General features: G+C 36.9%; 2 protein-coding genes across 5 annotated transcripts in view; both read left to right on the plus strand.

Annotated features, from left to right (window-relative positions):
• The first annotated feature begins 97 nt into the window (after nucleotides 1-97).
• Nucleotides 98-8,880, plus strand: DKKL1 (dickkopf like acrosomal protein 1). 3 transcript variants are annotated; one of them, XM_087711973.1, is made up of 5 exons: nucleotides 98-288; nucleotides 4,560-4,737; nucleotides 5,141-5,272; nucleotides 6,649-6,735; nucleotides 8,418-8,880. In XM_087711973.1, the coding sequence occupies exons 2-5, from the start codon at nucleotides 4,600-4,602 to the stop codon at nucleotides 8,748-8,750; spliced, it is 690 nt and encodes a 229-aa protein (XP_087568099.1). In that variant the 5' UTR covers nucleotides 98-288; nucleotides 4,560-4,599; the 3' UTR covers nucleotides 8,751-8,880. The 3 variants fall into 3 exon arrangements, with proteins under 3 accessions (XP_087568099.1, XP_087568097.1, XP_013908742.2); XM_087711971.1 differs by lacking the exon at nucleotides 98-288 and adding an exon at nucleotides 4,243-4,348; XM_014053267.2 differs by lacking the exon at nucleotides 98-288 and having other exon boundaries at nucleotides 4,420-4,737.
• A 1,997-nt stretch (nucleotides 8,881-10,877) lies between these two features.
• The window catches only part of KASH5 (KASH domain containing 5), a 33,153-nt gene continuing 26,235 nt past the window's right edge, over nucleotides 10,878-17,795 (plus strand). Inside the window, exons 1-4 of one of the 2 annotated variants that reach the window (XM_087711974.1) lie at nucleotides 10,878-10,991; nucleotides 12,112-12,234; nucleotides 15,046-15,108; nucleotides 17,283-17,463. In XM_087711974.1, the coding sequence (XP_087568100.1) occupies nucleotides 12,159-12,234; nucleotides 15,046-15,108; nucleotides 17,283-17,463 (320 nt within the window). In that variant the 5' untranslated portion in view covers nucleotides 10,878-10,991; nucleotides 12,112-12,158. The remainder of the gene's footprint in view (nucleotides 10,992-12,111; nucleotides 12,235-15,045; nucleotides 15,109-17,282; nucleotides 17,464-17,795) is intronic. The other variant, XM_087711975.1, reaches the window with a different exon arrangement.

Below are 17,795 nucleotides of genomic sequence, written 5' to 3' on the forward strand. Positions count from 1 at the left end.
AATGAAGCAGAGGAATTAAATTAGCAGCAGTGAGTCAGTTTCACAGGGGGAGGAAGGGGCGGGGTTGGAGGCAGAAGGGGGCGGGACGGCAAAGTAATTGGGAGGAAGGATGGGTCGTACCTTTATCATGATGAGTCTTGAAAATGCTGGGACAAAATAACCCATATGTAATCGGGTTCTGCACTGATAATTTCCAGAAAGTTTAGGCACTTTAGATGGCATTTAAAAGAAATCTGACAAACTAATATTCATGGATGAGTGCCAGCTAAAACTCAAGCAGTATTACAGGTAAATACTATTTTGGCAGCTGAAAACTACAATAATGTGCTGTTGCCTACATATTCTTCCTGAGGCATTTAGTTGGTGATGGAGTGAAGCAGGTATTGAAATAAAAGTCTTATATTGGCCTAGGTTTGATTTATTTCCTGCCTTTATTTTTACAAATAACTCAAGGAAATGAACATATGTAATTTCTTCCTCCTCCTAGTTTCTTCCCAACAACAACCCTGTGAGGTAGGTTGGGAGAGAGAGAAAAAGTGATTGGCCTGAGGTCACCCCAGCTGGCTTTCATGGCTAAGACAGGATTTGAACTCCCAGTCTTCTTCCTTTTAGACTGGTGCCTTAACTACTAAACTAAATTGATCACTCATGACATTGTGGGTTGTAAACCTGAATTATAAAACACATCTTGTTGAGTTTCCTTATTCACTGCCATTGTAACGTCAAAAAGTTGCTGAATGAATCAATACTGAATGAGTAAATCAAACAAACCATTTATTCAGTAAAACATGCCATGCAAATCAGGACACAGAATAGAGACAATTGGTGAAAACTGTCTAGGTTCACACATTAAGTCATGGTTTCTTTTAATATTGATTTTTTTAAAAATATCACAATTCTTACATTGGACTAAGCCAGGGGTGTCCAAACTTTTTGCGAGGAGGGCCAGATTTGGTGAGGTGAAAATGTGTGGAGCCGACCATTCAGCCTGACATTCTTTGAACTATTAACATTAAATGCAAATGAACTATTTATGGAAGACTGAACAAGTAACTCCAGTGGGAGGAAGTGCTCCAATTGGCCCCCGGGCCGGACTTTGGACATGCCTGGACTAAGCCATAAATGTAGCTTGTTGATCACAATGGCCGGATTTACATTCTAAGCCAAAACCAAAGAAATCTCTTTATTATTGTAGCTTGGTGAGTGAACTCAGACTCTGACTGGCAACTGCTTTCCAAGAGTTTAAGATAAGGCTGGGAAAGACTTATCTAAAGTTTCAGATAAAAGTGATTTTGGATCTTTCCGTTCTAAAGTATGCCCCATAGCTATAGCATTTCTATTCCCCAGTCACAGACAAGATGATCTAATCAAACAAGACTTATGCTTTACTGTTCCCAGGACTTTTTAGGATGCATGTAAAACAAGAAAAAGATAAGGGAGTGATGAAAGAAATGTCCTTCTGGGTTTGGCTCCAAGTGGGGAAAAAGACACTGGAGACATGGAAGCTGCCTGGAAAGATGGTTTATTGGTGGAGAGGACCACGTGGCTTGAGTCCTGAACAGAAAAGGGGGATCACATGCTTCAATGTTGGTGGAGAAGAGAGAAGGAAAGACTGAGATGCTGAGTCCCTGGTTTTTTGCCCTCTCTGGCCTTTGATCTTGAGCATGTATTCTGATTGGTTGTCAAACTCCCATGGGGCCATGCAGGGACAACTCTCTCTAGGCTGCGTTTTGAATCCAGGTTTGGTTGAGTTCTCAGATGCCATATGGCGAGTTGGGTAAAGTCCCAATATTATCATGCCTTAATCCCATCCCCTGGTGCTGAAGTGGAGAACTCTTTATTATGTAAAGGGACTAGCTTGGCCTTCTTATGTCACAGCACAGCCCCCTAATTGAAATTGAAAGACTTGAGGTTATTTCATAATATCTTCTCCATGGATAGCTGCTCAAGTTGCATTTAAAGGAAACGGTCTATAGAACTGTAGAAAAGGTTGGTATTGTTCACAAAGACCATCTGTCTTGCAGATTGAATAAACAAAATATATATCGATGCATACAATGCATAAAAACTGTATGCCATTTTTAAAACAAACTGGTGCCCTAGTCTTTTGATGTCCATTTCAAAATGTGCTGCTTTAAATCTATTTTATTTTAATTAAATAGATGAATTAAATTTTCATGATGCATAATATAAAAATCAAACTATGGAATGGGGAAATAGATTTAAACCTCCTCCTTGCTAGTTGCACAGTCTGTGAGATTTGCTGCGATGAGAAAAAAAGGTGAAATCACAGGTGCTGTACAACGAAGACTGATTTCAGAATTTAATCCCACAGAACACAAGGATATAAAAGTGTAGGAAAAATAATGAGTTTTCATGCTTATTTGTTCACAATTAAAAGATGGCAACAAAATGTATATGCTTATGCAAACTTTTTATGGTTCTATATCAGTACAATATTCTTTTAAAATTATGTTTTGATTACATTGTTGTTTATCATTCTTGTTGAGGGTCTTCTATTGGCAAAAAGGCAGACTACAAATCCCATAAATAAATAAACACAATAGAAAGTGTTGCAATAAACATGTTGCGAGTGAATATTCAATATTGTTTGGCTAGTAGTAAAGGAAAGGAAATTCTCCATTTGTTCAGTGGCACAAACCTCAAAGTTGTAGAAAGTTGGACACATATTAAATAACTGCCCCAATAAGGAGATTCAAATATTTTGTCTCAGATCAGCATAAGTATTTCCACTCTCAAGTTTGTAATTTACTGTATGAACTCAGGAAGGGAGTTCGGAATGATGTAATCTCTTTTTCCCAGTTATGAATATACTCCCACTCACTCAGTTTTTCCCTGGGGGATGTGGGTAGAACACATTTCCTGACATTTTGAACATTCAGTAGTGAAAGATTCTAGGGCCAAGACCTACCAGCTTCGTCAAAACTCTAGGCTGCCATCTAATGTTAACACAAGAAAACTGGGATTTTATCGGAATTGAAGAAGCTTCTTGGATGAGAAGCGGAACATTTTCAAAAGAAAAAAAAACCCCAAAGGCCAGTTGCCTTTTGGAGAAGCACAACCATGATCTGGATGATTGAGAATCTCCATAGCAATTTATCAAAGTTCTTTGTATTGTAGAACTATCACAAATGAAAGTAAATATACGTGCCCCAGGATAATGTTGCAGGATCCAATCCAGGTTGGTCACTGGGATTAGAGGTTTAATCTTCTGAATTTCTGAACTGGTGCTGGAGTCCATCCTCAGGGAATTTCTCTCTCCTCAGATGTAGATGTATCATCTTACGAGTTTTTTGTTATATGAAATGGCTGATTTAATTTTTGGATTTCAAAATTTCTTTAAAAAAGAAATCCTGAAAATACAGTATCTGTTTCATTGATGGTCTTTGCGCAACAGACTCAAGCACAAAGTAGCCAACTAACTTTGACATGCCACTTAAGGCAATGGTTGGTGTATGATGTAAAGTGCTATGTGATCAGAGAAAATTGGGTTAACCAAATAAACTATATTTCTCTTAAGCATGGTATTGTTTTTATATATAGTTAGTGTTGAATCATGGGCTTGAAGGAGTCATCTGTTACTGTACCCTTCTAACTGGAAAAGTTTGAATATTTAAACTGAGAATTCTTTTATCCCGTATCTCATTTTCTTGTTTTATCTGTCATACACTATAAATTGTAATTTGTTAGGGCAATAGGCCTTAAATACTTAGCCCTCTCTGACCAATGTTTCTCAACCTCAACAACTTTACAATATGTGAACTTCAACTACCAGACTTCCCAGCCAGATGAGAGTTGAAATCTACAAATCTTTAAAGTGATTGAGGTTGAAAAACATAAACATCAGAGTATGGCTCCTTTTATCTCCAACTATACAAGCTGCTTGGTAATTATGGGATTTATATCAAATACCTCTGGAATGGACCCAGAATAGAGAAGGGTGAATTTAAAAATAACAGTCTCCTTCTAATCCAGACCAACAATACAGCGTGTGGGCAACTAAAGTTCCTTTATGACTTGTGCCCTTCAACTCCCAGAATTCTTAAGGCAGCCATGCTGGTTAAGGAATTCTGGAACTTGGAAGTTCTCAGGTCATAAAGGTGTCATAGTTGCCCTCTCCTGATCTATAGAGAAACAATAACCTGACACATGTTCAGTGATGTCAGCAAGTTCCGGAATTGTTTTTTTTTTAAATCAACTGTTGGCTGAAAGGAACGGATTAGAATTTGGTAGAGACGGTGGAGAGCTAGCAGGCTGATCACTAAATCCAGACACAAGGAGAATAGCTCGCGCTATTGAGAAGCGAATGTGGATGGCAGAACTCTTTGTGAGTTGGATTTGGGGAGGAGACAGAGGGCTCTATTTAGGCTCGGTTTCACCAGTCAGATACATGAGTTATTGTGGGAAAAGAGAAGATGATGGAGGAATATTTGGAGGGGATATATAAACAAGCAGGGGGCTAGGGAATAGTTAGAAGGAGCAGTGTTTGTCAGGCATTTCTTCTCTGATCTTTCCTCCTGTTTCTGCCTTTTATGCAGGTCTAGTTCAGGTAGTTGCGGTACAGCGGACTAGGCAAAGATGCTGCTACTGATGGTTTTGTGCTGGCTGTGGGGACTGACATCTCTGAAGCAGGGGGGTACAGCTTCTGCTACCTTCCTGCCCTCCAGCATGGACACACTGTTCCAGAAGATTAGCCACCTCTTCGAGCGAAGTCGGGTAAGGAAGGGGGGGAAAGGGTCCAATTCCTTCTCTGGACAAATGGAAGGGAAGTTCTAGCACTATGCAATTATCAGATACTTTCTAAGAAGATTTGATGTTTTAAATTAAAGTACTACTCTATAGTATCCTTTTAGAAAAAGGAGACTCCTCACAATAAATGGACAACATACTTAGCCACTATGTAGAGAATCTAATTTACATTCAAGCTGATGTAATAATTGCATGCAACTTTTTGTGTAATTTGTGTTCTGAAGGTTACACATTTTAGCAAACTTTTGACAAGTTCATTCTTGGAATTTTTTTTGTTTGAGGCATAGGATTGTCTGTGCACTTTTTAATTTTCATTGACTTCCTTACTTTCTCTACACTGTACATAAGGACTATTCTTTGCCTTTTGTAGGAAGTGCTGGGGAAAGATCAATTTGATACTCCAGTTGACATTGATAAGCTGCCCCCCAACTACCATCATGAGGAGAATAAGCAGCGGAGAGTGGGAAATTCCACTTTTTCCAGACACTATGAAATCAATAAAGTGAGTAAACTATAGAAAATAGGAAAGAAACATATGTTATTTAAACATTAAGAATCTTGGATAGCTATATTCACTTTGATACAATGATAGATGTATGCTATATAGAGCTCTAACCTACGTTCTGAGGTTTGTTTTTCAATGTCTTAACGTTAATTCTGCTGCATTTTGATGAAGAGTCAGCTATTAAAAGTTTTTACGCATTTAAAGTATTAATAACTTGCTGCCTTACTTAAAATAGGAAGCAAATTAAGTGCTTAGTGGTGGGGCAAACTGCACCAGAATGATAGAAGTGGGATAAACCTTTGCTCTCAATTTTAAAGAAAACTGTCTGTGGATATGAAAAAAGCACATTAAAAAGGATCATTCTAATTTGGCTCCCTGCCTGGTAGAAATATTCAGCAAAGTTCAGTGAAGCAAACTTTACTGACTGAAAGTAAAGTACTTTCTACTGTGCTGACTGAAGTGACCCAATTGAGTCTATCACTTTGGCATTTTTTAATCTTATCCTGTTACAGGTATAAAGAAAGTCCAATATCAGTCAGCATTCTTTGGTAGTAGGTATAGTTTCAGAGGTTTGCCAGCGGCCTACACTCCCCTTACAGATTTGAAATTGCCCTCATTCTTTGACAATTAGTGCTGCAATTCACCATTTTCATTTCAGCAATGTCCCAGGGAAAATTGGTATGAAGAGCCTTATGGGAAATCATACACATGGCTTTGAGACATCTATACTGTCCGGTGTGATTGCCAAGTAGTTCCCTATCCAACAGTGCTCTAACATAGAGTTCCAGGATGACAAATTGCCACAGATCTTGGCTAAGCTTGAGGCCAGCCATAGTGGGGACCTGATTTAAATGCTCCCAAAACTTGTACTGCTTCTTGGCTGTGGCTTGCCCTCTGACACCACTGGATAACATTGCCATATCTCGCTGCTTTAGCAGAGTAAGGAAGATACTCAGAGATGATTCACACCCTGGTCAGTGTCTCTTTGCACTTCTACCATCAGGCAGAAGGCATCAAAGTATAGCCAGCCAAACAAACAGGTTAAAGATAGTTTCTATCCTTGGGTTGTGCGACTTTTAAATACAACTACAATCACTCCATGCATACACTAGTTTTTTTTTCTTTCTTTTTTTGTTTCTGTTATAATTTTGCATCAGTGGGGTTAAAATACAATTTCATTGTATTTAAGTACAATGACAATAAAGATTATACTTATATTGCTGGAATGTGTATTTTCCTGTGCATCGGAGTGGACTGCGTGGAAATTCTGATCAAAGGATCCCACAGCCATGCAGTGCCTCAGCCATTAGGGAATTTGAAAACATATTCTTTCTCTTTGTGAATCCTATTTAACCCTATATTGTTCTTTGTAGATGACTGATAATCATACAGGTGATATGATGTTTTCGGAGAAATCTGTGACCTCTATTGAGCAAAAAGAGATTGATCCAAAGGAGGAGGTCAGTATGCAAAATATGAGCATATTTCATTACCTTTTCCTGCCAGATTTAGCCTATGTACTGAACATGTTTGTGTGTGTGGGAGTGGAAAAGAATGTGTTGGACAGGTGGTATTATATTAGAGGTAAGTAACACGTGGCCCTTGAGTACTCTCTCTGTCATCTTTGGATTTTTCTGACTATAACAGATGAAAACAGACACCTTTCTTATTCTAAGGTTAAAACACATAAAAACTATGGTGCAAATCTTGAAATTGGCATATTTCATTAAAAAAACCCTCAAACATCCAACCCCTTCCCCTGCCATTGAGTTATGTAATTTTGCTTACTTTTTCATATAATTTTTCATTTGCCTTCTTCCCTCAAAAGTATAGATATGATCACCTAAAGATTGGATACTTTACTGCAGGATTCTAAAATGGGTGGTGCAGGTGTGACAGTCATAGGAGTAGACTTGTTATTTTTTCTAAATGACCATATTGAATTTGTTACAATGCCTGCCTGCATGCTTTAACAAATGTACTTGGGAAGTTAATGTTATATTACATGTGAGCTATATCTACTTTTGAATATTAAGTTTCATGGTATTTTGGGGGGAGGGGTGTATTTTTATGTAACAATAGCAGTCAGGAGCATTCTTTCTCTTCTATAATTTGTCAACTGATTATTACGTTCTAATGGACTCTGCTCTAAAGGACTGAAGGCAAGGCAGTGAAAAAAACCCTGCCAGATCAATGAAGTGAGCATTATGATGTCATAATCAAGTTTTACCATTTAATACTTGTGCTTTGTTGCATGCAAGGATATCAGGGCTATAACTTACATGTTTGTTTTATCACTTGTCCACCTTATCTATTATGGGAATCAAAGAAATTAGTACAATGCTGTCATTTTTAATATCTCAACTACCACTTTTAATGAAATACAAAAAAGTTATTAAAATTGAAGCAGAATCCAAACTGGTTAGATATGAGATAAAAAAAGGTATAGAAAACCTGACTGATTATTCCTGACTTGTTCTAGAATTTTGTTAGTCTTCCCTCATTAGGAACCTGACAGCAAGCTACTATATCATTTCCCAAAGTGAGAAAATCCACAAGTTAACATACATGGTATATTTTGGATTTTTATTCACATGTCTGACTTCAGGCAATTCAATACCGCTTAAAAACTTTTAAGCAAGGACCAAAGGCAATAATTTCTTTGTTTTCTGACACTTTCCCCGAATTTGATACTAAAGCACAGTATTACTGAAGATGATTTATTCAATTATTAAAGATAACAGAATTTGTTAAACTTATAACCATCTGTCCAACCCATTTTCATAATCAGAATTCATGAGTCCCTTCCTTTTACTAATCTTTGATTATATTTATATTTCCCTAACCTAGAGTTAAAGGAAGAATTTGGATTCCAAAATCACTCCCACTCTTAACATACATTCTCTGATCATATAGGTTTAACAAATTCACACAAATCTTCCAGGCTACCCTTCTCTAGGATCTTCTAGAGGAGTTGGACTATACACGTTCTGGTACTTCTGGGCAACATGACTATTTTGTATTCTTATAGAGGAACATTTTTAAAAAAATAGAATGTAGGGTGAGGAGGATTAGAAATGTAGAGAGCTCAGAAGACAACAATAATACCCATTTTCATTGCTTTTTATCTCCATCTTTCTAGGACAATAAATCAATGTCTAATGAAGAAGAAAACAGTGCTGAGCCAGAGAGAACAACTGCTGGGCTTAAGATTTTCAAGCTAGGTTTCCCTCAGCTTCGGCCAAAGCTAACTTTTCTTATTTTTCGCTTGCCCCAGCATCTTAAGAATCAGCAGATGCCTGAAGCCAAATTGGTAAAAGAAGAGCCAATCAGTGATAAGAGGCACAGATTGCTGGCCATTCGGAATGGGCTTTTAGCAGCCCCCCATCCAATTAAGAAGATTCTTCCTGTGACCCCAAATCACAAGGTCACTCCACGAAAGCGTCATTTCTTTTTCTTCTGGAAGAAGATATAAGGCATTAGAAACATATGAGGCATTGGGAAAACATAACACCTGGGCTAGTGGAAAATGTTCTAGCTTCCCAAATATTTTATTGTCACATCAAAAGTTTAAAGTGAGGTTGGCCCTACAAAAGGGGGAAAATGTTTCCTTCAAGAATTCAAAATAAAAGTTTCTTTTGAAAAAGCTCTTGAAGATGAAATAATGTATTGATTTTTTCTGGAATACTATGATGGTGATGTTATCAGTCAGGTCCAGCTCTTGGGCAAGTCTATTGGCTAGATCTCTCCAATCTTCCAATTTTGCACTACTTGAGTTCTTCCATGCTCTGGCAGGCATCAACTTTGATGATGCCCAGCCACTATATTCTTTGACGGTCTGGTTTCCTTTTATCACTAACTCTTCCAAACATCATGATGGTAGCTGCATGAATCTCTGGGAGTGCATTGTATTTCAAATGGTGCAAACAAGTAGACACACTACTTAGGTTCCATAAGATGACACTGTTTGATGGATAAAATCTAAAGCATACCTACGGTATCCTCCTCGATCACATCAGACAGACAATAGAAATATACAATCCCTTAGATAGCCAAGCCCTGTGCCATACAGTTCTTTGAAATTGATAATCAGCAACTTTATCTGCACCTAGAAACCAACTGGCAATATTGTGAAGCTGTACAGGTTCATGTGCTCCTATCATTATTTTTGCTGTTGTATTCTAGACCAGTTGTAGCTTCTGGATGATCTTCAAGGGCAGCTCCATTGCTGTAATACAATTGTGAAGTGGCCAGGGCATAACTGACTGAAGAGCAGAAAAAGGTGCAAGCGTGTCTGTGCAAACCATCTTGGTTACAACTGCCACCTGCTCTTTGAATAGGAATTGAGAGTCCAAAAGATTCAAGACTGACTCCTATGGGACACAATCGTATGGAAAAGTACCAGCCTATTGAGAGTTAAAAATGGAATTGTATTCCTAGGAGTGGTGTGGGTGGGAGGACATATTCTTTTCAATATTGAGCTTGAGTCTGTTCCTTCCATCCAGACCCATCCAGATCCACATACTGGGCTAGGAATTCAACAACATTGCTTACATGGCATAGGATTAAGACTTAGAACTGGATATAATTAACTTATTGATGATACTGGATCTCAAAACAATGGATGACCTCACCTGGAAATTTCTTGTAGATGTAGATGTTAAAGGAAATGGGGAAAAAGCATTGTATCCCGCAGTACTGCCAAAGTGGTGGGCTACAGGCTGTCTCTCTGCCCACCAATGCTGATTAGCATTTGCTGATTGGCAACAGGGAAAGGAGGAGCACTACAAAACTGTTTCCATACCTCAAAGCCAATCCAATAGGATACCAGGATCAATGATACTGAAAGTCACAAAGAGCAAAAGGAGCACAAGTTGAAATGCAGTGTGTGTGTGTGTGTGTGTGTGTGTGTGTGTCTGTGTGTGTGTGTGTTCTGAAGAAATCTTGATTGATGAATTCCCCCCCCCTTCTGTTCATCACTTTTTAAAAGTAGATTAGTAGGACATTGAAAGACCAGGCTCATCTCTACTCTTCAGTGAGAGAATAGTGAGAGAATCCACAGAAGAGAATATTTGTAGCTGAGGATTGAACAGCGGAGTCATTGATGCTCTCGGAGCTTGGTGATTTTTCCGGCACGTTTCATTATCAAACTAGGTAATTAACTAGGTAACATCAGTGCTATATAAGTCTAATCCTCTAGCACTGATGATGGTTTTATTACTTTGGTAATAAAACATCAGCAAGAGAACCACCAGATTCATAGAACACCAAGGACCCCACAACAGTAAAAAATGAAAAGCTAGACCTTATTTCCTTCCCCAGTAAATTTGGCAAGAATTCTGTCATTTTTGCCTTAGAACCTTCCTGTCCTGGGATCTCCCTTGGGCTCCATCCCAAATAACCATAGCTGGCTGGAGAATTCTGGGAGTTGAAGTCCACAAGTCTTAAAGTCGCCAAATTTGAAGATACCGTGAGGTTTTCCCGCCTCCCCACCCCCACCCCAAAGCACCCGGAATTAGGCGCGCGCGCCAAACTGCCAAACCCCTCCTCCATTTTGGCTCGCGCTTTGGAAGAGGAATCGTTCTCCCCTTCTCTGTTCCTCCCCCCCCCCCATTTCCTTTGATGTCTGAGGGAAGAAACTCCTTTCCTTCGCCATCGCTCTTTCTTTTCGCCAAGCGGAGGAGTGGCCTTTCTCAGATGCGCATCCCAGGCTGAGGTGGTCGCCGTGAACTCCTCCCTCTTGCTGTAGTAATCTTTCCACGCGATTAGCGAAAATGAGGTTTCCCTCTTAGGTCGATTTAATGCGTGCAGATTTGTAATAACGCTGCAAATTGATTGACAAAGCGATCCGCTTTCTTAACTGTTCCGAACCGAATCTTAATAGCATTGGCTAATCTACTAGTACAACATGGGGTTCATAGCTATTAGCCCTTACAGTGCCTCGTGAGCTATAATCTCTATTATAATACAATCCTCAGATTTGAGGACTGCTTTAAAATTCTTCCTGTCTTCCTTAATGAACATTATTCCACAAGAATGATTGTACAGTTGCTAATATACTACCATTTCCTTTAAAAAAAGGTGTCTCAAATGTTCTAGAATCTGCCATTTATAGAGGATTAATTGATTGATTATATGCCACATATCATCAAATTTTACCAATCGCATGGGTTGGAAATTCTAAATCATTTGGCCAAATGAAATAATCTAGTCAGATGTCTTCATGGAGAGATTTAATTCTAATTTCATAATATTTATTTAAATAAACCTGAAGTTGTGCCTAGTTTATCCTAGGAACAATTTATTTCTTTCCTAATCTCTGTGTATGATGAGAAATAAATAAAGTAATATTTTTTGTTTCTTGACTGTCATACTGGAAAATGTGTTCCAATAGCATAAAAATATCACAGTATGCTTTAAAAAGGAGGAAAATATTGTTCCTGATTAGGGGGATTTATTACTACATAGTCTAAATACTTCTCCAGTTCTAACAGTATAAGGCCTAAAACAAAGGCTTTTGTTGCACAAATGTAATATATATACCAACCAAATCATGAATGTTGCAACCACTAACAAAAGCATAAAAGTAAATTTAAAAATATTAACTGATTTTTGTAACATTCACATTTTAAATGTTTATCAAGTTTTTGCACAATGAGTACATGGAAAGCTTTGATGCCCAATTTATAAATGACTTATTTGTGGACATTCCGTTGGATATTTTATTAAAACCATAAAGCCTGATATGTACTTAATTAGATTTCTTTTTTAATAGATTGTAGAACTGTTATGATTTGTTGCAATATGATAAAAATGTCATTTTTTTCCTATGAAAGAATTCTACTGTAGATCAAAGCCTTCAGTGAGGAAGTACTCATTAGTGATGATGGATCATGCTTATCACAACACTCTTGAGAATGCAACAGTTGTGCAATTAACTGCAGTTTTGTCAGCAGATAGTAAGTATTAGTTATTCCTGAAATTATTAATATTATAGCAGTTTAGATTTAGTGTAGTATTGGCTTTATGAATCATCCCTTCCTATTTAACTGTATTAAAATTAATGTATACTTTAGTTTTTATTGCCATCTTATGTATGACAAAGTTCCAGATACAACTGGCTGCCAGTTTTATTTAAATAAGAAACATTCAGTAAGATATCATTATGACAATTGGATGAGATATGCATAGGCTGTATTTTGGTTATGGATATGCAATCTTTTTGGAGGTCAGCGGCATTGGGGTGTGTGTGTGTTGGACTTTGTCCTCGTGATCACACAGAGACTCTAAGCTGATGCCCTGCTGTATGTTCCCCCATGGCTCTGCCAGACTCCGTCCAACAGCACCTAGATAATAAGATTTGCATATTTTGAATCAAAATAATGTTTATTCTTAAAGCTTTTGATTCTTTAAATATAGGGGTAAAACTAATTTATGTGCTACCAAAATTGTACAATTCCTGACAATTTGTAATTATAAAAATATAATGCACAAAATGTAAAAAGTGATAATCAGATTAAACTTGAACATTAAAATAAACCTTAACAAATTTTAAAATGTGATAGCACCAATCCATATTAGGGCATATCAATTTTTCAAAACCCTGTAGAACAACTCCATTTGACAGGTTTTTAAAAAAGATAATGTGACCTCTAGAAGAAGAATATTCTTCTGCTTCAGGTCTCTCCTAGATTTCAGCTCTTTTAGCCTGGGAACCCACCTTCAATTAGCAGAAACAAATTGGATAAGAAGATATGGTTTTGCAATACTAGGAACCAACCATTTAGGGTTTTAAAGGGTAACCCTTTCAGTCTGGAAACCTATTAGAAGCCAGTACATCACCCACAATATACAGGGTATGTTTATATGGTTACATTCTGCACCAATTCCAATTTTCAGGTTATTCTCAAAGCACATTGTAGTAGTCTATCCTAATGGTGTTGAGGGCATGAATGAAAATATAATTTGCCAGGTATTTTCACTCAGGGGCTCTATGTATACTAGATGAAGGTAAATTAAGGTCTTCTTGATATCCTAATAATGACTTGGAGTCCTGAAATGTCACAGACCTGCTCTTTCAGGATGAGTGCTACCCCATGCAGAGTAACTGCTGGAACAGACAGCAACTGCCTTATTAGAGTTCAGTCTCACTTGTTTTGTCCTGTCTAGATCCTCACAACTTCTATGTACTGAATCAAGATAGTCATGATATCTGTATTCTTGGAATCTGGAAACAAAAAACGAAGCATGGAAAATGAGGGATATTTCAGCTTAAGAAATCAGCAATGCCTCAATCTAGGAATTTATGGAGGTGGGATGAGGGACAAAGAACACGCCTTAATGTACTTGTTAACAAGTGACAACTATGGGTTTTTCTTAATTTAGTTTTCAAAATAAGTAAGTTATTCATTTCTTCCTGAAATTAAACTCATTATGTGTCACTCTTGCTTCTTTGGATATACTACTGTTGAGGGTTGACAACATTTGGCTCAATCCAGCAGTACAATATACTGCTGAGTCTAATAAGCATTCTGATGATATCAATCTTTGAACTAATGGGTGATTAAACAGAAGAGGTAAAAGGAAATCCTCTATGGGACTATCAAGTGAGTGCCCAAGGGAATCACCCATTTAGGTAGGAGTGGAACCACAATAAAAAGTTCCTCCAGTTTATCATGATACATATCATAATATGGTCAGTAGTATTAAATGAGCCTGGAGATCACCAAGGATCAGAAGCCATGCACTCCCTCTAAGTGTTGACACAGATAATCAATTCAAACAGTTCAAGCCATTCCTGCCCCATGTCCATGTTTGAATTCTAAACTGAAAACAGTTCAGATATTTCATTACCCCTAAAAGACTTTACAGCTGGAGTCAAAGCATGTTTTTAACACTCCCTAAAAAGGAGATGTTGGAAACAGTAGTGATATAGTAATTAGCAATGGTTCAGATACTTTTTTTTCTTCCTTTAGAGTAGATACATGGATTTGACAAATAGAGGCTGTAGATGTGTAACCATATATATATATATATATACACACACAATATTTTTACTGTTGTATATATATATGTATATATATATGTATATATATGTGTGTGTGTATGTATGTATGTATGTATGTATGTATGTATGTATGTTGTATTTGTGCTGATAAATAAATAAAGGGAGACTAGTATAGATCTATTTCAAGCTATTTAGCTCTCATCAGCTAGCCATACCCTTACTGGGAATTGAACCTGTGCTGTATTGCATCTTAGGCAGATGTGTTAACCACTAAGCCACAGAGCTCAACTCCTTATCAGCCAAATCAGGGTGAAGGTATCTATTTAGATTTACAACCCCTGGTATGTCCAAATATGGGAGGAAGATCACTACCATTCTCTGTCCTTCGGCTCGTCACAAGAGACCATCCAGACAGAAACCCAATATTTTTACTGTTGTCTTTTTGTTACATTTGTTGTAATGTAACATCCTAAGATTTTTTAGGTATGTTCCAAAAGAAAAAGCTAGCAGTTGTTTTATACAACTAAAAAATATAGATTTCAGAATCAGTTATACCTATGAAAAAGTTCAGAATCATTGACCATAGAGAACCAGTTAAGATTTTTCTTCTTTGATTTAAAAAAAAAGAGAATAAAGGTCAAGAATAGGCTGAGTAAATCTTAAGAAAAATATCCACATTTTTATTAAATGTAACTTCCTAATTCCTTAGCAATGCCATGGAACAGCATTGGTATTTGCAATAAAAATATCATTTTGAATGCAGGCCAGTACTCCGAAGAACATGTTCTAAAATGCACATTCAAAGCATGTGATCCAGAAGAAACAGGTAAAAAAAACATTTTAATATCATTTGGAAGCACTTAGCATTTAATCAAAGAACTGCTCTTTATTTTGCTAAGAGATTTTGAGAATATAACATTATTTTACTAATGTACTCTAACAGAAAATCTCAGTTAATGGAGTTTGATTTAATGGTAGTCCTTGATTTACAAGTAGCCTGTTTAGCAACTGTGTGAAGTTACGATGACTCTGAAAAAGTAACTTTACAAATGGTCCTCACAGTTAGCATCCCCATGGATATATGATTGCCATTTATGTGCTTCACAGCCAGCTTCTGACAAGCAGAGTCAATGGAGAAGCTAGCAGTGAAATCTGAAGTCACGGTCATGTGACATCTCACTTAATGATCATGTTGCTTAGTGACAGATTTACCAGTCTCAATTGTTAAGGGACAGAAAGTCCCAGTTCTTAAGTAAAGACTACTTGTATTTTTTTAGTCTTAGATCTTGCTAGCCATTATCCAAGTATATCTTCATTTTATGAGGGATATAAGTTTGAAAAACAAATGAAACCTAAAATGATGATGAGAAACTAACTGATGAGAATGAGAAACTAACATAATTTTTCATACTTGTGTACTATAGAAGCATATACAACAGAGTCCAGGCTGGCAATGATGTTTCGTTATATGCAGGTTCTCCTCATTTCAACTAGTGAATTCTGTAGTAAAATATTTTTGTAAGAGAGTAGGTAAAGAGCATTCAAGGTCTTAAATCATTATGTCACTAGACTTAAAGCATTTTTATATCACCACTCAGCAGCTGAAGTGATGTAGGGTCTTTCTGATAGCTCAGTAAAAATGCTATCTACCAGGCCTTGACCTGACAGAAAAGTATGCTAACATAATACCCTATTGCAATCCTTATTCTGCCACAGTAAGAATTTTTGTGAATGCCTCATCTTTATTTATTGTGGGTCAAGTTTAAAAAAACATTGCATTCTCTGGTTTCATTTTTCTTCCCATCAAATTTTTACCTGCTAGCAGAAGAAATATCTACCAGTCACTTTTCTTATGTCTGATGAGAAGAGTTTAAATGGATATTTAGAATCCTCTCACGAGTCCTTTTGCAATCCCTCTTCTGCACCTGTGACCTGTCACATTATTTTTTAACAAGTTCTAGCACTACTCTGAAAGAATGCTAAGCCTGAGTTCAAAAATAGCCCAGCTGATAGGTAAAATACAGACAAGGGGTGCAGAGTGAAGTGGGAGGGAGTGATGATAATAAGCAAATCCAATCTTCAACTAGTGCTACAAGGGAATAGTCAGGCCTGCAAAAGGAACTAAGCTTAGTCAATTCTGAATTTATCTGTTGCCAGTTGCACTCACTCAATAGCTGAATTAACCTTCATGTATTAAGCACACTCAATACCATAGCACCAAAGACTTAGTAGTTAAAAGTAATTAAATGGGGAAAAATATGGCCACACAAAATTTCAGCACCTAAAAGGCCAATGCAGTACTGTGCTGCATCAACAGAATCAAAATTAAAATAATGAGAACTGGTAATACTGCTTTATACCACATTAATGAGGGCGCATTTGGAATATTGTGTACAATTCTGGTCACCATGATATAAAAAAGATAGTGAGACCCTAGAAAATGTGCAGAGAAGAGCAACAAAGATTCTCTTTCTCAATCAGCATAGCTGATAAATGAACATATTTATCTTTTTTTAAAAAAGATTTTGTTATTAAATGGCACGTATAAAGTTAATGTAGAAAAGATAATAAAATATAATTAACAGGGAAATGATGTATTATGATGAAAAAGTTTTGAAATTTAGTGAAAATGTCTCTATTTCTATACTGAGATTTCAGAACAATGTTTTGCTGCAACTGATTTTTTGTGGGCATAAGAAACTTGTTCTAAAAAATGGAACAAAAATTATTCTACATTAAGCATTTCAAACAAAATTTTCTTCTGTGAGTTTTCTAAGATTTTTTAATTTACTGAACAGCTAATTCACATAGTTTATTGTATTGGTTAAAGCACCAGGCTAGAAACATGAGAATGGTGTTCTAGTCTTGCACAAAACCAACAAAACCAACTTGGGCCAGTCATTCACTGTCAGCCCTAGGAAGAAGGCAGTGGCAAACTACCTTTGAAATCTTGCTTGGATTTTATACTCACATTCATGATCCAGTTTATTTTGATTATAGGACAGGTTTCCGTTTTCCGCATCATTGAATACTTACAAGAAATGACAGGGCAAAGCTGTGAAGACTGGAGGCTTCAATCTCTCTACAAGAGATTGGACCCTGAAGAACAAGGGCTTACTGTTGATTTTTTTACCTTCTATACTATTATGAAGGATTGGATTGCAGACTGTCAACAGGAAGGGTGAGTATTAACAGTATTCAGAAATTGTCTTACAGTTTGCTCTGGCACCAATATTAACTTTCCCAGATAAATCCATTTGTACTATAAGAGTTCTCAAATGTTGTGATATATTAAAGAAAGTTAGGCATGATTAAAAAAATATGTTTGACTTTATGTGCATGTCACCAATTTCCAAAGGCCTTACCTGGCTAACATTGAACAATAAACAATGAACATTTAGAATTCTCCAAAACCAAGTACATAGAAAACCAAAATCTATATAAATAAGCCATGTATGATGCAGATCTGATTTGCATATTATGGAGTTCCTCTATTGCTATCTAAAAAAGAAA

The sequence above is a fragment of the Thamnophis sirtalis genome, unplaced genomic scaffold (assembly GCF_051295495.1).
Source record: "Thamnophis sirtalis isolate CommonGarterSnake01/CBP01778 unplaced genomic scaffold, rThaSir2_p1.2 scaffold_4, whole genome shotgun sequence".
NCBI lineage: Eukaryota > Metazoa > Chordata > Lepidosauria > Squamata > Natricidae > Thamnophis > Thamnophis sirtalis.

Excerpts from the sequence above, each read along its gene's own strand:
- DKKL1 (XM_087711973.1), top strand. The coding sequence starts at position 4,600 with ATGCTGCTACTGATGGTTTTGTGCTGGCTGTGGGGACTGACATCTCTG. Across the intron at positions 4,738-5,140 it reads ACCTCTTCGAGCGAAGTCGG|GAAGTGCTGGGGAAAGATCA; the intron begins GTAAGGAAGGGG and ends TGCCTTTTGTAG. Across the intron at positions 5,273-6,648 it reads GACACTATGAAATCAATAAA|ATGACTGATAATCATACAGG; the intron begins GTGAGTAAACTA and ends TGTTCTTTGTAG.